The sequence below is a fragment of the Passer montanus genome, unplaced genomic scaffold, assembly GCF_014805655.1.
Source record: "Passer montanus isolate IOZ18808 unplaced genomic scaffold, ASM1480565v1 scaffold40, whole genome shotgun sequence".
Classification (NCBI taxonomy): domain Eukaryota; kingdom Metazoa; phylum Chordata; class Aves; order Passeriformes; family Passeridae; genus Passer; species Passer montanus.
In genome coordinates, this window is record NW_024368819.1 from 3,420,646 (window position 1) to 3,442,756 (window position 22,111).

A 22,111-nucleotide genomic window follows, 5' to 3' on the forward strand; every position below is an offset into this window, starting at 1 on the left:
TGCACACAGACTTGGTAAGATGTCTGGTTGGATTTTTCCCACCACCATGCTGTAGGTTTATATGGATCCCACTGACTAGCAAGGTAAAACACATGAAACTCCATCTGAACACAAGAAAACACTTTTTAACTGAGTGAGAGCTGTGGAACACTGACACTGGTGATCCAAGGAGACTGTCAGCATTCCCTGGAGTCAGTCAAAGCCTAGCTGGACACAATCCTGGCTAATGTGTGCAGAGGGATAGGCTAGACAATGTGGAGGTGTTATTCCCAAGTTCTACAATTTTGTGATTGATTCTGTGAGGAGCTCAGCATCTCAAGGCAGCAGAAGCTGGCCACAGGGTGTCTGAAGGTGAGGGAGTAGATCCTTTTCATATGTATCTGTGGCATTTCCAAATACATAACAGAGTAACACTCTCCATAAAACTAAAGAGTGGAATATTGATAAAGCATTCTTAAACAAGGTGTAACAGGAAGAGACATGAGGTTTTCACTTGACTGTGAAGCAGATTTTGGCTCTCAGAGCATATGCCTTTCATAAAAACATGCTGTGCATATTGTCCAATGACAAGAGAAAGCTGGTGGTCTTCAAGAAGCTTCATTAGGAGGGGTAAACGGAGAGGTTAGAGGGTAACAGGAAGCAAAATGGGCTTTTTTGGCATCCTTCTGAGCAGAAAGAAAAGGACACCAAATAGCTTAATACCAAATAGGTACAAGTCATAAGCTCAAAGGTGTTAAGAGGTTTCTCTTAAGAAACAAAAAAGCATCACTGCTAGGGTCAGCGCTCAACTTTTCCATCATTGTAGTTCACTCTAAAGCATTTATAGACTTCTTTGTTCTTATTAAACCACTATAAAATTAGTGTCTACATCCCAAATTGACAGATGTATGAACTGAAGCACAGCATCTGTTCAAGCTTAAGGATTATCCAGCAGTCCAGTGAGAAGAGTTCTGGTGGGAATGAAAAGTAGGCTTCTTTTTGGAGGGCTCTCACCAGTGGTGGGTATTCCCACAGACAAGGAAGAAGCTTCTGAGAAGGTATTATTTCCTCTTTACCCCCTCTCCAAGAAAGGTGAGATTGGACCCTCAGAACATTTATTGTAGTTTTATGCAGTCTACTTCCTCTGTGACTGGCATTGCACTTGTTCTCAGGTCCAAATCTGTGCTAGATTTGCTTCCCTTATACGTTGACCTCCATCTGAGCAGCATGATCTTCTTGAAGTACTTCATGGTGTTGTTTTTCACGGCTACGAAACACATGGTGTTTATCATGCTGTTACTCATGGCAATGCACCTGACTATGTAAAAGGCAGTAAGATAATGCTTCTCTTTCACCAAGAGGGTGGGAAAGAAATCCCGGACAATTGTGAAACCATAGAAAGGTGCCCAGCAGAGAACATAAGCAATCAGAATGCACATTAGTACCATAACAGTTTTCCTTCTGCACTGAAGCTTCTTTCTGATTTGTTTCGTCTGAAATCCTGGGACAGTTTTAAACCAAAGCTCCTGAGAGATCCTGGCGTAACACAAGGTCATTGTAATCACAGGTGCTACAAATTCAATGCCAAAGATGAAGAGAAAGTATGATTTATAGTATATCTGCTGGTCAACTGGCCAAATTTGGCCACAGAAAAATTTCTTCTGGTTTTTCACTATAAACAGCACGGTTTCAGTAGCAAAGTATGCAGATGGAATAGCTACAAGTATGGAGATGACCCAGACCAAGGCAATGAGGAAGGTTGCTGTTTGATAATTCATGCGTGGTTTCAGTGGGTGAACAATGGCCAAATACCTGCAACAGAAAAATATATTCAAAATGAAGTCTGAAAACACTGTTGGTCAGAACACACTTCAAAATACAAGCAAACAGAATTGGGCAGGAGGAAATTGCTGTCATTCCTGAGGGGAGAGCCTGAACATACTCGTCTGTAAGGACATAATCATCTGTAAGAACATGTTGTGAAGTAGCAGCCTGGAGCTGAGTTACAATTTTGTATCACAACTTGTCCTTTTAAACAGGAGCAAGAGTTTGAAAAATGCAGTATTACACATCTAGTCAGGTCCAGGGAAGAAAACACACACCTGCAGAATCAGGAAAATGTTTTCCCTAGGCAGAGAGCTACTTAAATAGCTCTTTTTACAAAGAGGTGAAATATACATCACAGTGTTTCTCTCATTTCTGTGGTTATTCTGTGGGGTGCAAAGACCTGAAGGTGATGCTAATGTATGTTTACAGGTGAACATGGTTTTAAGCCACCAACAGAATGTGTGTCTATTTTCTGCCCATGCAAATTATTTTTGTGTGTATTCTGGAGGTGACTATTGCTTATTCATCTTAAATATACAGTATTATGTAACATGGCAAAGCAGAAAACTTGAGTTAGATATTTAAATATCTAACTAATACATCACTGCTTAAAACTGTAAAGCTGCAAGGTTGTGTAGTATTCCTGCTACAAGGAGATTTTTATCAGAGGTCCCAGTACAACTGTATTTAACGCAAAGTACTGTTTCAAAAAGTGGAATTTCTCATTCCTTTGGAGTCTATTTCATCTATATATTTAATACATAGAATAGCATCCATAAGATATATTTATTCTAAGGTAAAATGGAAAGTCAGCAGCACTTTTCATCAGCCAGTTCTTGGAAGCAGATAAATTGTTCATGGCTCTTAATAGTGCAGGGTAAATGTCAGGGGACAGCAAAATGAGTCAGTCTCATTGTGGAGCAGAAGGTTAACATTTTTACATCAAGTCCTGGGGAAGTAAATTGTGGCATAATGTATATGTATGCATTCATAAATGTGCATATCTGCTCAGCAGAACATTTGGCTGGATCGGATCAATCTGTCCAACAGAGTCCAGAGGAAGCTTTTGTGGTGGATTTCCTGACTATCATTGCTTACCACACTTGGGCTGTTACCTTGGAGTGGTTCTGTAGTTCACAAACTGAATTCAGATGAAACTATCCTGGAAGATGTGCTCCTAAAGTGTACATAAAACACACCAAATGGCCATGGGTGTTTGGTCCAGGAGACCCAGCTAAATATTTGTAGTGTGGACATTAGACCCTTACCACACACACTTCCACTTCTGATGTATTTTTTCTAGTGTAGGTGTGGCCTTAAAAATGTGAAATTCCTAATTTTTTCATGTGGATAGACACGGACAAAGAAGAAAGACAGCCCTCCCTAAAGAAAGTCCTCAGTGGGACAGACTGACTCACTTCACACAGCTGATTCCTTTTAAACAATCTAAACATGGGAAGACTTTTGTTAGGAGCCCATTCTTTTTAGAGACAGAAGTCAACAATCCACATGACATAACTAACATGGAATAGGTGATTGTAAACAATGGGGTTTCTCTCTGTTTACTAAACCAATAGCTTGCAAAAAAAAAGAGAAAGAAAAAAGAAAAGCCATGAAACCAAAACAGCGTGTTCTTACAACAAGCTTCAGTGATTAATCTTGTTAATCAGGCTTGTTTTTAAAGATGTGTGGGAAGATATGCTATAAATCTGATTTCTTAGCAGACATAAGGGCGCCATGACCCGTTACTTCATCAGCCTGGGATGCACTGGCAGAGCTTTCCAAGAAAACCTTGTAGAAGCTGAAAAACTGATAGAAAATGGTAATGCATACATGGTAGTGTTTAGAAGCTTTACCCTGAGTCCTCAGCTGCTGTTGAAAGCCTATTCTGTTAGATGCTTGTTAAGGATTTGTTTTGTAGGAGCTGGTCGTCCCCTTGCCCACACCAGGGAGAACATCTCTGAACTTCTCCAGAGTCTCTTCATAGACTTCCATTCACATCTGGAACAGCTGACTCAGCCATACACAAGCTGTATCTGCACAGCCCTCAGCAGAGCTAACTACTCCTGAGCTGACTTTTGCATCAGGGACTGAAAACTGCAATGCTACATTAAAGTTTGAAATGGCACATGAGAGAAACTGGGGGAAAGAAGAGGAAGGAAGAGTGGGAATCACATATGTATGTGCAAAGGGTTTACAGGGATGTGTATTGTGTTTGTACATGAAAGAGGTCTTGTGATGATGGCCCTTCTGTAAAGGGTTTACTGAGCCAGTCTCTGGCTTTCTGTGAGTCAGTCATGTCAGACTTATGTCAGCACCAGACTGATGCTCAGTGCCTTGGTTTGTCAGAGTCCATGGCGCACCAGGTTGAGAGAAGAGTCTTGAGAAAGGATACAATTAAATTAAATTGTTAAAATTCCTGGAGTAAAAGGCAGGCAGTCTATCAGGACTGCAGCACAATTGGGAAAAAATTCTTCACTGGAAGAGTGGTCAGGCATCAAAACATGCTACCCACAGAATAGTTCACAAAAAATGTGGATGTGGCACTTTAGGACATGGTTTAGAACTTTGGAAGCTGTGGCTACATCTTTGTGCAGTTGTAGCACCTCACTTACCTGTCAACAGCTATAGCCAGGAGAGCATTGGTCGAGACGTAGAGGGAGACAGTTCGTAGGTAGTTGACCGAGGCACAGAGGACATGGCCGTGCTCCCAGGACAGCTGCTGCACCACGTAGTAGTCCATCTCAAAGGGGCAGCACACGATAGCCACGATGAAGTCTGAGATGGCCAGGTTGGCAATCAGCAGGTTGGTGAGGTTTCGCAGCTTCTTGTAGCGGGCGAGAGCAGCAATGAAGATGAAGTTGCCAATGCCACAGACCAGCATGATGCCAGCCAGAGCAACCCCGATCACAATCTTGGCTGTGAAGAAGGTGCGGGTTTTGGTCATGTCATCTTCACTGTCCAGTGGCAGGTCATAATCACTGTAAGTGAAATTGAAAGGGAAAGAGAAGTTTCTCAAAGAGCTGAAATCCCCATCATGGATGTTGTAGATTGAAGCAAAGTTGAGGTGGGCAGTAGCATTTAGGTCATGTTCAGTTTGCTCCATGGCCATGTCTGTCTTCTTTTGGCATGTGCAGCTTGGCTGGCCCTCGGTGTTGTGTTACCACAGTGTGGCAGGGCACAAGAGTGGCAGGTGAGAGACCTCACCCAAAGCTTCCTTTTGAGCAGTGAGTCACGTCGTCTTTGTCCCCAGAAGGTTATAGGACAACAGCCTCACTTGTCTCCTTCTGTGGGAGCAAAAAGAGGAAGATGTTACCTGAAAGGAAATTACAGCAAAAGTACTGATCTTGAAGGAAAGCAATATCCACCTCATTGCCCCACAGCTCTGTTGCTGCATGTGCACAGAAGGAAGAAATACCCTGTGAAGGGATGCTTCTGTTCTCACAGAATAAATGCTTCTAGTTGCTTCATGCACTGTTTGTTACAGCAGCAGTTTTAGTTACCAACAATGAAATTTTCACCAGGCAGTGAAATGACAGTCTAGGAGGAATGTAAAATCTAGTTTAAAACTACCAGCCCGCAAGCTCATGATGCTGTCATCGTTGTGCAAGGTAAAAAACACTAAAATGACAACTCAGTGTGCTGTAAAGCATTTGATGTGCCTTTTGGACAAAGTTTGTGCTTTATTCTGGTTGTTTCAGAGTGATGTGGTAGAGGAGAATGAAAAGAGAACTGATGTTCTTGCTTCCAAATACATTTCTTAATGAAGTAAGAATTGCAAAGACCCAAGAAAATACTAAATCCAGCACTTCCCTTTTGGCAGCCATTAACTGAGTAAGGACAAAATTTTTCTGCCAGCATATCCATTATCACTTCTGTCAAACAGGTGAAACTCTGCCAATTTTCAGAGACAAGAATTTTGTCCCATGAACCAACTTGTAGAGCTTAGCTGTGAAGGCAAATCTGCCATTCACAGGGAAAGTGTTTCCACAGAGAGTGAAAGGTGAAAGCGAAAATCTTCTGCGAGCAAGACAGAGTGCCTTGCATTTTTGATGCTGGGGAAGAGCAAGCTTCCCTCTTTGTACTGCCAATTGTACCAAATATTAAAAAAAAAAAAAAAAATTCCCACACATAGGGAAAACCCCTATTTCATCTACTCCTTATGTTAGCCTCTCTGTATCAAAATGCTGAGAGGGCATCTTCTTGTATCTTCCCATGGTCCATCTAGGAATCTTCACAGCAGATTCCTAGCTGTCAGGACAGTCTCACCTCATCCCAGCAGAGGCTCAGGGAGCATTACTGCTTTTTCTGCACTAAAGCAGTAAGTCCTCTGGTGTCAAACGCTACTGAACAATAGCAGTCACAGCTGCAAAGGGTTATCTGCCTAGTGGAGCTGTTGCTCCCTTCTTTCCCTGGAACCACCCTCAGACCCTGATGTACCGACGCTTAACAAATATCTGTCAGAAACTCTCTTTTACAACTTTGGTCACCACATTGTTTTTTAAACTGAGCACTGCAGAACAGAATAACAGAAAGCCAGAGCCTGAAATAAAACAGTTCTGACAAGGGACTGCTTCAGGAGACACCTCCACAGCTGCCTGGAAAGGTAAACATTCATTTAAGAAAAGTGCTAAATAAACACGTGGATGCAAAATCTGTTGGCCAAAGCAAGGGGCAGTATCTGTGTCAGATTCCACTGCTAAATATCAAAAGAGCTGTAAAATAAATACAGACAACACAACCGTCTACAAACTGACATAACACAATCAGCAAAGGGTACCTGCAGTTGTGCTCATCTTCTTGGAGGTCTCAGGTGCCCTGTGGAGAGTCGCCAGGTTTCTCCTCTGCACGTGCTGCTGTCACTGGGGGAGAGAAAGGATCACTGGAAGTAGCCCAAGGACTCCGCTGAGCGCTGCTTTCTCTCCCATTAGGTTAGCCCTGTGCTCAGGGGAGGATGGCTCCTCTGCCTCGGTGCCTGCATCTAAAGCCTTTGCTCAGTGGGAGGCACCTTGAAGCTGTCCGTGCATTTCTGATTTTAAAGAGGCAGCACGATCTGGAGACAATAGACCGCAGCCCTTTTGGGGTTCCTCTGCCTTAACCCCCCTGAATGCATGGAATTGGCAGAGTGTCTTTGTTAGCAAGCCTGAGCATGGGACATACAAACCCCGGTCTGCCCTTGCTCTCTGGTTTTGCTTGTGCTGGGCAGCAGCAGCCTGCACCTGATGTCCCAAGAAGCAAAATACAGACCTCCCACTGGAAAGGAGGGGGAGGAAGGAGGGTGATGTGCTTTCCCGGGAACCTTTCTCCGTGTGTCTCTCTCTGGCTATTGTCTTTCGGAGTGCAGCTGCAGTAGCTCCAGCAGGAGGGACACGCAGTGAATAGCCATAAATCAGAGGACCCCTGACAGCTTTCCTTGCCCTCTCAGGGAATTACTCAGAGCAGGAAAGTGGCAGTGAATCCTTAAAGACTTGATGTCCTTTGCTAATGCTGCCTCCTCACTGCTCTAAAGCACTCACATCTGATGGAGCAGTTCTTTTGCTTTCTGGTTCTCCAGAAGCAAAGGAAAAGTGTGGCACATCACCTGTCTTCTTCACCTCCAGACTTATTCACTTAGCTGACAGTTTCCAAGGTGCATGGACACCTTGGGGACACATTACACAATCCCCAGCAGATGAGACCATCAGAGGCTGTCAAAGGTCATGAAAGGCATAGGAGGCTTGCAAAAAACTTAGACTGTGTGTCCCCAATGCACATTCACAAGGCTGGGCTTTTGTGAGCTAGTGGGCACTGAGCTCTGGAAAAAGAAGGTAAGGAAAGAAACCTGTGCATATAAAATATGTCTGGGGTAAAAGAGCCACTCCTGTGGCATTCCTTCCAGAAAACTTGAAGATTGGAAAGTCTCTAATGTCTGCAGGTAGCAGAGAGCATTAAGAATTTCACAACAAATACTTTTCTTGGCTTTGTTCTGAACAGCCAGTTTAATACTTGAAAATACACTAAGGGATTTTTAATGTCCGAAAGGGTGTAACCAGATGAACAGTGAGGAAATCAAATCCAGTCCACCTGTTAAATTCTGTCACAAAAAATGTAAATATAGTAAATATGGAGAGAGAAGCAAAGAAAACTGTGTGCATCAGAGCCATGTTAAAACGATCCCTAAAATGGGCCACATAAACCTTAAATGCCCCTGAAGAAAAGCTGATACACCAAAGGGAGCTTTGCATTCAGAATGTTCGTGATCTCTTTAAGATTTTGTTCAGCTGCCTCACATGAAGTTATCTAGTGAGCTAATCAAGCAATATGATATCCAGATATTTATATTCCTTTAGGCCAAAACCTCATCTGCTGCAGAAATGTCTCTCCCCATTGACTCAAAGCAAGCTGGCATCAGAGCCTTGGTAACTCCAGATGAGCACTGCGTGCTCAGTGAGAGCTTCTGTACAGCAGTAGCTCGTCTCCTGTGCTCCAAGGAATTGTGCTGCATGTGTCAAGCTGTTTCTCAGAGAACTCCAGTAGCACTGTGAAACAAAGAGGTTTACATGTGCTGTGCAAGGCAGTGCTTTGTAGCTGTTGACTGGGAGTCACTGAATAGAGAACAAAACCAGTGGGGCTGGGACCTGTCCTTGGGCAGAGTGGAAGTTCAGGGGTGGGTCTGGAGCCTCAACGACTGTCCCAGCACCTGTCCCACTGCAGCAAGGGCTGATGTGGGAGTCTAAGGGCTCTAAAGCCATGGGGTATATGCAGCAAGTGTATGCGCATGGTTCGGGTGCACCCTTTCTGCAGAGGACAAGGTTTCTTCTTAATAACATTAACTAATGATTCCCCAATGGTGTCACAACATTCAACAGAGCATCACAAGGCATTTCTTGGAAGCAGTGTTACCAGTGCGACACATTCAGGCTGAGAAAGAAAAGTTGCTACTGAAAACTATAATGGAAAATACTGTGTTGGTTTTGTACAGCCTGGTTTTTGGTAGTGGGGGGGTCACAGGGGTGGCTTCTGTGAGAAGCTGCTGGAAGCTTCCACCATGTCCAGCAGAGCCAATCCCTGATGGCTCTGAAGATGGACACACTGCTGGCCAAGACTGGGCCAAATAGAGATGATGGTAATGGCTCTGTGATAATAGATTAAAGAAAATCTGCACTGCAGTGTAAAGTACTTGTTTTGAGACTTTGAAATCATTAAGTTCTAAACCCAGAATTTAGTCTGGGAGCAGACCTGAGGACTCAAGCCCTTCATTTCAAAACAGCAAACTCAGTTACTGTCTATTTTTTCCTAATTGGTAAATAAATTGGACTCTGAGTGAAGTAACTAATCTTACCTAAGCTTTGCATAAAGCATGGCTGGGGTTTTCCAAAGGTTGCTGATTTAAATCAGGCGGTGAAGTGGGACAAGCCATCAGACTTGTGATTTTCTGGGAAAACAAGCAAACAAATGGTGCAGGCACACATGGATTACAACCATGTGTATTTTTGCTCAGTATCCCCAGCTTTTGGCCCAGGGGCTTTACTCAGTCTGAGAGTCTGTAACTAGTGTTAATGAACACTACATTTGCGTGCAGAAAGTTAGGTATATATATATATATATATATTTAATACATGGAAATGGGCCTTGTGGCACAAGAGGAAAGTGACTTTTGGATGGGGTTTGGCAAAAATACTTTGCACAACAAAGGAATCCTACCCTACTCAGCTGTTCCAATGGTAACTTGGGATGTGGAAATGTCCTGGAAAGCAGTGACTAGAGAAGAACTTGACTTTATTACTGGATTATGTCGCTATGTTAGTTTCCTTTTATCACTTCTTCTGCCTCCTTTGTGAGCGTACATCACTTTGTGTCATGGGAAAACGCACAAGGCATGTGAAGGAACCATAAAGCAGGCTGTCAACAACCACAGTGACACTCTGCCAGGATGGCTGTCAGCTCTGCAGGAACAGCAGATGTGGCACTTCCATCCCAAAGGTCTTCTCCTTTCAGGGCAGCAGAGGTTCTGTGAACAAGGCCATTCAGGTGGCTCTCACAGCCAAATGACACAAGATTTAGCTGGGCTGCTCAGGGCTCACTTCGTGTTCAAGGTGACACAGGGGCAATCAGCAGCTCTTTTCCAAGTAGAAGCTCCTTTGTTTTCACTTCTCTTGGGTTTTTTCCCCTACTTTATAATTCTCTGACAGTGTCTATTTCCTGCTTTGTTAATCTTTGTTCATCCTTTTGTGATTGTGTAGGAAAATGATGTTTATTTTGCTCACTTGAGCTTAGCATGGAATTTTGTGATTCCTGACCTCAACAACAGTGCATGAAATATGTAAAAATAGCTCTAAGAAGCTGGTGTTCTGACTGTTGCTTGTCACCCTCACTAGAGAAGCAAAAATAATAGCATTTGGGGCAGGGTAGGAAACAAGGACCAGCTCAGGGACTGTGCATGAGTCTTGATGCCACAGTATATGACATGAGTGACCACAAGAAAAACATTTCAGTCTTTAAACATTCAACTTTTTGTTTAATTATTAACTATTCCTTTGGGGGTTTTGGATGTATTTTTTAGGCTTTGTGTGTTTGGGTTTTTTTTTAAATCTGCCTGCCTTAGAACAAATGTCTGTTAGCACAAACCCTTCTCTTCAGCAGAAGGCCTCTGCAAGGCAAATATTAAGAAACTTCAGGATTATTGTCTAATCTGTACTGCTGTTCCTGGGCTGTGTTACATATACACAAATGTTGGGGTTGGGGATTCTTTCTCTCAGGGAATTTCCCCCCATATTGCTAGGAGACAAAAATGACCGGGTACCTAAGAGAGATAAAAGCTCAGAGGAAGAGGGCACTGGCTGCACTCCTCTTGTCTGAGGGTTTCTCTTGGAGGGGCAGAGATACCAAAGAATTTGGCTGGGGAAAAGGGGGCTGGGGCAGCTGCTAGGGAGCATTCCTTCTTGGTCTCAGCATTCAGAGGGGAAGGAGGCTGCAGTCGCTGGAGGAGGAGCTCACCACCACGGCCGGATTCTGTCCTCTGCTGCCTTCTACCGTGAGCGGAGCTCTGCTCATAAGAGCGGCCGATGCACTGGGACCTTATTAACACCTGGCCTCACTGAACAAAGGAGCCCTCACCATCTCCCCAGGTGCCTCAGGGGACATCCCGGGATCTCCGAGCCCCTTCACCCTCCAAGGGAGCCTCTGCTGGCCCTGTTCGGGAGCCAGGCAGGCACTGCCCAGCCCCACTGTTTCTTGCCACTGCTCTGAGGTGTCTTTGCTGCACTGTAAGCACTCACCTCCCGCCAGGACCTTTCCGATACTTCTCATCCCTGCCTTCCCAGCTTGCTACTCCAAGGTTCCAGCTTTTGCTGTCCCGAAGGGGCACCAGGATGGGCTCCCCTGTGATTCCTAAAGGAAGCCTTGTCTCCATCCCTTCCTGCCGGCTGCGCCACCATCGCTGTGGGCAGAGACACGGCCGAGCTGGCGCCGCAGCGCCCCCTGCAGGCGGGGAGGAATCACCGCGCCCGCCCTGCCTGGCCGCGAGCCAGCAGCGCCCCCGCTGGCCGGGAGCGGAACTGCACCCAGGGGAAGGGAAGGCCGCCACGGCGTTTGTGGTTCTGCTGTCGCTGCCACTGCTGCTGTTTGTCTGCCTTGGTACTGCCAAAGAAATGGTTTCCTTTTCTCGTATCTTTGCCTGAATGCCCCTTAATTTCAGAATTATAATAATTTGGAGGGAAGGGGGCCATATTTTCCATTCCAAGGGAGGCTCCTATCTTCCTTAGCAGATGTTGTCTTTCAAACCAAGACAACAAATAATTTGTGAAAAATGCGGTCCTGGCCTGATGGCAAATAAGTTTTTTAATGTAGAGCTTATACCTTCTATATGAAACTATTAAATGTTTCTTAGCTGCATCAGATAGAACACTAGTGGTCCTATTTTAAATTCCTTATTTTACTATATCTGATCTAGATCTAAAGTCTCCATTTGGCCTCTTCCTCAAGGTTTATTCAGGCTTATAAAGACCCCATATTCAAAAGCTTTTGAATTTAGAAATATCCATAAGGGGCTTAATATGTCCTATATCCCATTCAGGCTTATCACTCCTTTGGATTTTCAGTCTTTGTTGACTTTGGATTTTACTCAGAGACACACTTGGTTCCTCTTCGCTTTTAGTGGGTACTATGAGCTGTGGAATGCTTTTGGAAATTAACCAGCTTTTTAATTGAAGTGTCTCACTAAGAGATAGATCCTTCCAAAAACCTGCCAATTTCTTTGGTGGTCTAAGTAGGAAAAAATGGATGCTGCATTAATTAAAAAAATTAAGTGTTATCCATTCCAGCTACAGTATCAAATTTAAGCTCAATTTTCAGCACTTTGCCATTGCTGTTTTCTGTTAACAAAGTGATTATCATCACTGCAGCATCTTTATTTTCTTTTGTATTCAGTGGTCATTACTTGCTGTTAATTTGCTGCGGACAGAGTCCTACTCCTTCACCACAATATTCCAAAGTCTCCCCTCTGGAATATTGTGGTAGATTTGCGATTGTTATTTTTCATTGACAATTTGGTATTTCACCATGGCAGACAGAATGGTTCCAAGATTTTCTTGAATTCTAATTCAACAGAATAATGCTTAATGGTGGTTTCATTTGAGGTTACCCAGAGCATGCAAACACAATCTTGGTATCAGGATGAGTCATGAAAAGGTGGTGTCACCTAATTTCTAACATAAAAAAAGGCCTTGTGGTACTTCTGATATGGTGTCAAAAGTGCTGGGCTTCATCACCTTCCTCCTCTTCATATTTTTGAAGTCTGAGAGTAGCATTGTAGAAGGGACAGGAGATGAAAGGCATGCCCATGCTCCCCAAAGTAGGTGGAGATTAAGCAAATCCATGACAGAAGATGTCCATCCATGTTTTGGGGTGGATTCTGTGTCCCCCCAGGCACTCCAGGGCTGACTGCTGGCCATGTGTGGTGGAACAGGCTCTTGTTCAGGGCTCTGTGGAATATGGGTTATTTACGGTCAAAAGGAGACAGATGCTGGTTTGTCTGAGAGGGACACCTCAGGGGCATGGATGTTAGAGCCAAGGGCTCAGCACCCACCTTCTGGTGTGATACCTAGACTGGTGTAATACTTTGGGGCAGGAATGACAAAGCCCCCACACTGTGAAAGGAACCCCTTTACCATTTGGTAGTGGTGAGGAGGAAAACCCTTCCTTCTCTCTGCTGGTGGTCACAGCTGTCAGGCAGCTATACCCCTGTGTTTCTTGTCTTTAAAAGTGCAGCCATACATTCTTGTGTAAAAATCCCTTTTGTTCAGTCATAGGATTGATGAGTAGGATTTGAGAAAATCCTGTCAAAGCTCAAAACACTAAAGTGGGGAAACCTTCCTATGGATATCCATCAAGGTGATGTGCTTGCAGACCTGTTGAATAAGGTACAGCTCAGGGGTCCCACCTGAGTCAGGGAAGATGATCCATGCTCTCCTTTTTGTCATATTAGCTGTAATAAAGGCACTTTAGGTGATAATGTACAAAGTTTGAATGCCTTGCTTAGAATCACAATGAATTAGCACCTCCTGGCTCAAAGCAGTGGTGGTGCTTTTCCCAGAATATTTAGAAATGCTGTGGACAAATTAGAGGCAACAGGAGAATGTGGCATGGCTAGAGCTGTGTGGGAATGGGTATTCCTCAATTCCTGAATTCAAAGTTCCTGAGGAATAAAATGCATGCTAAGTCCGAGCCTCTTCTAAGGGACCTACTTATAAATTGTTTCTATTTGTTAGAGACGTAAATTGGCAGGGAATTGCCCTTTTGAAATCATCCACCATTAATTGTGATCTTAAAAAAACCCCGGGGTCTATGGCACAGTGCCACAAAAGTAGCTCAGGAGCAATGAGCTGTTCAGCCCAAAGTCACATCTCTCAGCATTGGGGATGTCATGGTTTCACCCCAGCTGGCAATAAAGCCCCTTGCAGACACTCACTTACAGCCGGCCCCCTCCTAGAGGGAAGGGGGGAAGAATCAGAAAGAAAATTAAAAAAAAGCCTTAATGGGTTGACATAAGAACAGTTTAATAATGGCAGCAAACTTAAATATAATAACAACAATAACAGCAAGAATAGATAACTAAATCCCAAGAAATACAGCTACTCACTTGCTGACCAAACCCATCCAGTCCTCGAGCAGTGGTCAGCCCCTCTCATCCAACTTCCCCCAGTTTGTCTACAGGGCATGATGCTCTGTGATATGGAATATCTGCTCCCTCACGTGTGCTGCTCCTCGCTGGCTGAGCAGGAGACACTGAGAAGTCCTTGACTTAGGGCAAGCAGTGCTCAGCAACAACCAAAACAGTGTGTTATCAACATTATCCTCATCCCAATCCAAAACACAGCTGTGTACCAGGTGCCAAGACGAAAATGAGGTCTATCTCAGCCAAAACCACGACAATGGATGAATCAGCAAGAACACATGGAAGAAATTCAGCTGTTCAGAGGTCATTTGTATCTCCTGACTACTGATCCCAAAGTAAATTAGTTCCTCTCCTCTCCTCTCCTCTCCTCTCCTCTCCTCGGAAAAAGCGATCCCATGGAATATAATGCCCAAAGGCCAGGATAGTGGATCTAATGCTGTTTGTGAACCAGAGCATAACTGAACTGCTGTGAGAGAGCCTTTGGGGTGTTTCTGTCCACATGACTGCAGAGGAAGGCAAGGGAGATTCCCCCTTCCAGACTGGGAGTTAGCTCCCAGGCTGTGGGATGCAGCAGGATGGCCTGCTGATGGACAGCCTGCTCTTTCCCACTATTCTGAGCAAACTTGTATTTAAGTGAGCTTGGAATTTTAAGAGCGAAATTCTCCTAAAAGCAATATTTAATCTGAGCCTAGCTGGCCTTTTAAAATTAAATTCTGTATTAACTGATTTTTTGTCATTAGTCATCAGGAAATGCACTTGTAAAGACACTAGATAAAAAATTATGGTTTCCCAGTACCCTAATTTAGTGTACCCCAATTTAGGTAATTTTGCTGTAGGTAGTTCACTTGGAAGAGAAAAGAATGATTGACTCATATATTTGATATATGAGGATATTTGAGTACTATTCCAAAGGTTTTTTTCTCACTTCTCATGCAAATGCAATCTGAAATCATGTCAGATTCTTTTCTATCCAATAGCTGATCTATTATTTTACCACTGGAGATTTTTACCATTTTACTATTTTCTTTTGCTGTTTCTGGACCCAGCTGCATCTCCCAGATCTGTAGCCCTCTGCTGCACCTGAGACAGCCTTTAAGGAAAGATAAAGATGATCAAAAGTCACCTGCCCCCTAGTACTCAGGGATATTATGCAATGCTCTTTCTGACAGGGCAAATTGATTTTTCTGGCTTTCTGCATTGGTTTCTTGAGCAAAGGAACATTTTTTTGTTTCTGTTTTTGTTCTGTTTGGCTGATTAAGATGTCATTTGCTAAAGCCCACAGAAAACTAGCACGTGTAAATTTATTTCAGCCCACTTAGTGAGAAAGATACCAACAGATGGTGAGAAAAGCTACCTTTGGGATACAAGGAACCTGTTTGGGTCTCCTGCTAAGGAAGGGCAATTCCAAAACATGCTCTGAAAGTCAAAGAACCTGTGCTACCCAGAAGACTTCAAGTGTCTGTTGTCTTCAGGGTGTGCTTTTCTTTTATAGTAAGATACTGCATCTTCCAGCCCCTGTACACCTGACTAAAGAGATTTAAGTCAGGAAATTTAACACCAGACACATGGAAGTGTGCCAAGTCTGCTCTCTGGAATGGAAGCACCTCTTCAGCTGTATTTGTATCAGACATAGGAAAGTCTGCAGGTATGGCTGGCAAGGCAGCAGGAGAAGACAAGAAAATATTGAGAACTCTCAGCTCTACCGATAACAGGTCCTAAAACCAGAGCCACTTCTTATTATTTAGGTCTGTTCAGAACAAAGGCACCCTAAGATTATGTTGACCTGCTGGTTTTACAAGAACATCTCCTGGTGCTCTTGGGGTGGTCTAAGGCTTGAGCCTCAATGCTGACAGGCAAGAGTTTGAGACAAATCCTGCAATTGAAATGGCAGGCAGTAGAAATTGCCAGTCATTAAAACGGATGTTTTTTGCTTTGTAAAGTTGAGCTATTGGAAAAGATTAAAAATTAATCACACTGATTGGATGGCCTGGGATTACTCAGAGATGATGAACCTCTCTAGAACTCACTCTGGCAGACAAAAGATTCACTGTTAAGATGGGTGGGTAGAGGGAGGTGGAAAGGGGCTCTTCTGTTTGAAGCACTCATGATGTCTGTCATGGTTTAATTTATGTGATGGAGTGATGTATTTCAAACCACACTGCAGCTCTCACTGTCTCTCAATGACAGCCTCACATAGTGCCCATCCACAGGAAGAGACAAGATCAGTCTTCAAAAAAATTGATGTGCTTTAGAATTTAGAGAAAATTCGTTTCTACTCTTTTCCAGTAAATATTAAGCAATGGATTTCAGGAATGACTCAGATGCTTTGTATGTGACCAAATTTACAAACAGCAAAAAACCTCCAAACTCTTGAATTTTTTGTAGGTTTTTGCAAGTTGTCAATGCTGGATCAAAGATTTAAATCTATTTCCTAAAGGTCCAATTTTATTTTTTATGTCATAATACCACTTAATTCCTGACATATCATTTCAGTGAATTGGATGGAACTGTACATAAATGACTGAAAAATTCCAAACCTCCACTATATATTAAATATTAATTTCCAGACCTGCTTTAGGATCTCTCTCTCCTCCTCTGGATGGACCTGAGTTTTTGTCAAGCAAACCACCCTTGCTAAAACATTTGCTTTGAGAAGTGTACTTTAGAAAAGTGGATTTTATTTGGATTCCATTGACTGCAGGCTCAAGGAAATTTCAAGTACTTAGTTTCTAAGCAGTTTCTTATGCTCTCTGGTCTGATGTCTACAATGACAAGCAAATGTGAAATCATATCCATGTTCTGGATTTAGGAATGTTATTAAAATAGGTAGGTAACAAAAGTCTCTGATGGAAGAATTGTGATGCTTTGAAATTAATAGTTAGTCTCAAGATAGATATTAAAAAACCCATTATTACATCTTAAAGGAAGCTCAGTAATACAAAATTACTTTATGTTTTTTGTAATCTGGCATGTAATTTTGGTATGAGGCAAAAATTTCTCCCAAATGAATTTCAAAGTCTGCATAACAAGGAAGGGGAAGTTTAGAAAAATCTGTTACTCTCTGTCTTGATGATGCTACTCTTGTGTCTTGAGCAGTATCTGGTCAAGGGCATGGAACAGAGGCTCAGATGGCCTTGCTGTTAGTTCTGCTGTTAGTATTAAAATTTAAAGGTTGCAGAAATTGTATTTTCAACAATCTCTGAGTTCTTGTATGTAGTTTGGGACTGGAATTAGAAGTCGTCTGTTCTGTTGACTTAGCTATTTACTTAGTGGTAATTGTGGTTAACTTACACGCTTCACTGCTTTCTCTCTTTGAAATGCAAGGACCATTCCAGTGGTGGTAATATTTAGGAGTGAGAGGTTTACAGGTTCAGGGTTTAGAGAGCGACTGAGCCTGACCAGTTTGCATTGGGAAGGCGGCAACAATAACGTGGAATTAGGTAATTGCATTGCAAGTCAGTGACTGGTGGAGGAAAATAAGGGAGGACTGAGCAACCCTTGGTCTGGTGTGAGTGCAGATGGGTACTGCTTGACTTCCATTACCCACAGGACACAAGAGATGAGCTGGGAAGTAGTGACTTAAGTGAAACAAAGTCAAATTTTGCAATGCCTAGGAGAGACCAACATTCAAATGAAGCTTTTGGATTGGAATATCACAGTTTTTAATCTGGAATATCACAGAGGGAGGTATCAATTGTTGGATGATATCCTGAATCAGACCAACACTGATCAACACAGGAATCTGTCAATAAACTCTTAGCCTGGCAATTCCTGGATCGTACCAGGAACAAGCACTGAAATTTATTTATTTATTTACTATTTATTATAAACATTTATTTTCTAATAGTTTGGCACCACAGCAGGTGGTGAAGGGTCTGGAGGAGAAGCCACATGAGGAGCAGCTGAGGTCACTTGATCTCTTCAGCCTGGAGGAGACTGAGGGGAGACCTCACTGAAGTTACAGCTTCCTCATGAGGGGAAGGCACTGATCTCTTCTCTCTGGTGTCCAGTGACAGCACCCCAGGGAATAGCCTGCAGTTGTGTCAGGAGGAGTTTAGGTGGCATATCAGGAGTAGGTTTTTTTTACCCAGAGAGTGGTTGGGCACTGGAACAAGTTCCCCAGGGAAGTGCTCACAGCACAAGCCTGGCAGAGTTCAAGGAGCATTTGGACAATGCTCTCAGGCATAGGGTGGGATGGTTGGGACTGACGTGCAGAGCCAGGATTTGAGACTTTGATAATCCCTGTGGGTCCTTTCCAACTCAGGATATTCTATGATTGTATGATTCTAAATGTTTCAGGTACTTTTCCCTCTAAAATAATTTTGCCTGGGATAATAACAGTATTCTGTCCTTGAGATTGAGTTCAGTTCCCACAATATGCAGAAGTTACTGCTTTTTCCTTTGAAAGACTGTGGAAGGAAATTTTCAGAAGCTGTTTTCTTTAAGTCCTTCATGGCCCCTCAAAGTTTCAAATTATATTTTTCTATTGAAATAGCCCTTCAAAGAAATTTCTTAAGGAAACGATGAGTGGCCTCTGCAATGAGCCTAAATGAGTTGTGAAGCAATGACAGGATACTTGTAGAGGAAACATTGTTCAACCCCTCATAGCATGACAAGTTGCTGAGATTCTCTGATGTAAATGCCAATGATTTGACAACATAATTCTTGAACAATTATTGGAGAAGACAGCAACTACATGGATAAGAAGTCAGGGCTGAAAATGTGGCACAAGGACATACTGATCTAGAAGAATATGGATCAACTGTATTGTCCACACAAAAGATAATCTTCCCCCACACCCCCCAAGCCCCTGATTATTCTTTGTGAAAAGAGTATTCACATGGAACTTTTAAAAATACCATAGAAATTAAATAACTCATCTGCAAAAGAGCTGTAGGAATGTGGCTGACAGGAGAGCTACAGCTGTCCCCAGGAAAAATCTGAGCAAACAGGAGCTAGTGACTGGGGGCAAGTTCTGTTCTGAATTTTACACTTGTCTGAGTTTGAGAGACAATTTAAAAGAGGACACTGGAATGAGTGTCGTCTCCTCTACAGGTCTCCAATAATCCATTTCCAACAATAGGAAAGGAATACCAGCAAATGAAAGTGAAAAAAACCCCAATGGTTTATTAAGAAACAGAATGCCCACAAGCCATGGGAAAAAAAAAAAAAAAAAAAAAACAAATGAAAGTGAAAAAACCCCAATGGTTTACTAAGAAACAAAATGCCCACAAGTCAAGGAAAAGGAAAAAAAAAAAAAAAAGAAAAAAAAAAAGAAGAAGGTAATAACTGTTAGATATTAAACTGTCAGACCTTACCCCATTCACAAACACTGGGGCAAAAGACCCAAAAGGCCAGAGAAATACCCATTCACAACACGTGGTGCAAGATCTTTCTCTCGAGGAAAGGAAAAAGCCAACCAGGACAAAAGACCTAAAAGGCCAGAGAAATACACGTTCACAACATGTGGTGCAAGATGGGGCCTTTCTCTCGAGGAAAGGAAAAAGCCAACCAGGGGCTATGGCAAAACAGATGTAAGCCCAGTGGAAGGGGCTAACAGCAAGCTTGTTAGCCAAAGGAGTGAGATGAAGCTGAGAAGCAAGAAGAAGCTGATAAGGAGCTCTCTCCAAGGCTGTAACGAAGGAGACCAAGAGAAGTGAGGAACTGAAGAAAGATAAGAAGAGAACTTTGCAGCTGGAATTATTTTTAGGAAGTTAGTTGAAGTCACTGTAACTTTTCACCAATGGTATTGTGTTGATTTATTGTGGCCAATAGTTAGGGTAGAAGAAGTACAAACAATTAGGAAGCGTATAAAAGGTCAGAAATGTTCGAAAACAAAGAGTTGCCATCTGAGACTGCTTGTGGTCTCTGCTTTGTGTCATGACCACCTCGACAGTGACAAGCCCAGTTGTCCAGCACTGATCTCTCCCCACAGCATGCAGTTGGCATGTCCAGCACTGATCTCTCCCCACAGCAGGGCTCCACAGAAACATCTGGGCTGGAGGCTCAGTGTGTTTTCTTGGCCCAGCTCTCAGGACTTCAGACCAGTGAGGCGCCGCCTCGCTCCTGCCGGTGCAGAGTCCCCATCTCTGACACAGCAGCTCACATCAGGGCAGTCTAGGGCTCACCACTGCAGCCTCTCTGCCCCAAGGCAAGGAAAAGCTTGGGTCAAAAAGACACTTTTCAGTCAAGCAAGAAACACGTTGCCGAGACATGAAATAGCTGGGGCAGTGATGCTTCAAAAAGCACTCCCTGGCCCCACACACACTGGTCCCTGGCCTCAAAGGTACAATAACCATTTTTTTGGCACAAGGCAGATGGAATACACTATCCAAGAATACATGGAATCATGGAATGCACTCACTCCAAGACAATACTTCATATTAATTTACTCACTATAAGAAAAATGGCTTTCCAAAATACGTTGCTGTGCTTTCATGTTTCAGACTGCGAGAAATTATATTCCCTTTCAAAAAATTTAAAAGGTTTATTAAAATCTTATCAAAAATAGAAGACTGAATAGAGGAAATACTATGGTGCTGGGAGCAAAGGATTTTTCCCACCATGTGCTCATCCACACAATGGATGTTCCACCTTTTAACCCTTTGGCCCCTCCTAAAGTTCTGTCCATTGATTCCTTCTTCGCTGTCCAGTGGTGGAGATCACTTCCTGACGCTTTGACTGGAGGTAACTGCCGTAGTAATGAGCGGCCCTCCCAAATGCCCCAGCTTCCCCAGCCATCTCGTGAGAACAATGCAAAAGGAGGAAACATAACTATAAACCCGTAAAACTTCTTTTAACATATACATAATATTTGCCTTTTAATTGTGAGAGTCAACTATTTCATTACTCATTTATTGCAAGACCTTAATTCCTTGTTGGGCTTTCTTTTCCTTTGGGGAAAGAATATTGACAGAAAATTATTTATATTTAGGGGGCAGAAAAAACAGCAAGCTGTGTATTTCAGCGTTTCATCTTATGCTTTTTAGCAGGCAAAGAAGCTAAAAATATTTTCAGCAGCCATTCAGTCAATTAAAAACCCAAAAGCAGAATGGCAGCTATTGTAATTGTCAAGAAAATCCACAAACACCAGAGGTGTATGTGTAAAAAGGAGACAAAGGAATCCTTTATTCGAATATAGGGAGAGAGTCCACCAGGGCACATGCCCCTGGGCTTTTCTCTCTCAGGGTTTGGGAGGGTGCAGCCTCCTTTTATCATAAACTCCTGAACTGCCTACCGCATATTCCCCCTGAACCTGCTGTTTTATCCCAAAGTTTAGCCTTGCGCAGGCTCCCTTGTCTGTTTCAGGAGCCAAGATGTCTGGGCTCTCTAAGAAACCTGCTGCCCAAAGTCAGCAGAGACATTAAGACATATTTCAAAGACATTTCAAAAACAGCCATACCTTCCCCCATCAATGTATTTGTAAAGACATCTTAACACACATCTTTCCTCTCATTAGTTTCTGCCTTCTGTTCTGCCAAAAAAGCAAAATTATAGGCGACTGTAAAAGGCTTCACTGGAGCCAGGCAGTCAAAAAATCTGAATACATAGAAGAAATTAAGTCATCTGCTTTTGTTGGGAGCAGGTAGAGAGAAAGTTGTTTAACCATCACTAATATTAAAGGGTGATTTGTCAGCAGGTGTATTGCACAGGAGATTAGTGTGGACAATTGAATATTTTGTGTATGATGGAAATGGGACAGACTACAAATCTGTAATCCCATTGAGGCAGATGACTTGCAATAGAAGTTTTCTTCAATTCAAACTTCTGGTGACTTTGAAATTTGTGTTATAAAAGATGCTTTGCTTCTACAGTGCCCATAGCTCTCACAGGGATGGTGTCTGATGGGACCAGATGTAATGACTGGATGGTCCAATACCAAGCTGCTGATTGTAGCTTTTAGTCATGTGGGTTTCTGCCAAGGTCCAAACTGTCAGACAAACTGGGGTACCTAACAACATTTGCCTCTTCTCCATGAGTTATTCCAAGATTTAGAAATATCTAGAGAACAAAAGTATCTGGACCTGTTGCGGTGTGTTGTCATGGTATACCTCAGTTTCCCTGGTTTCTCCCTGAAGTTTCCTTCCCCAGGTGGTGTGCCAATCACCTCTCTTTTCCCCCATCCTGACTTCTGCTGGGCACTGTCCATCA

General features: G+C 43.0%; 1 protein-coding gene across 1 annotated transcript; it reads right to left on the reverse strand.

Moving 5' to 3' along the window:
* Positions 1-789: 789 nt before the first annotated feature.
* Positions 790-6,707, reverse strand: PROKR1 (prokineticin receptor 1). The gene is made up of 3 exons (XM_039718981.1): positions 6,587-6,707; positions 4,422-5,093; positions 790-1,791 (listed from the first exon to the last, which is right to left on the reverse strand). The coding sequence occupies exons 2-3, from the start codon at positions 4,916-4,918 to the stop codon at positions 1,095-1,097; spliced, it is 1,194 nt and encodes a 397-aa protein (XP_039574915.1). The 5' UTR covers positions 4,919-5,093; positions 6,587-6,707; the 3' UTR covers positions 790-1,094.
* Between the last annotated feature and the right edge of the window lie 15,404 nt (positions 6,708-22,111).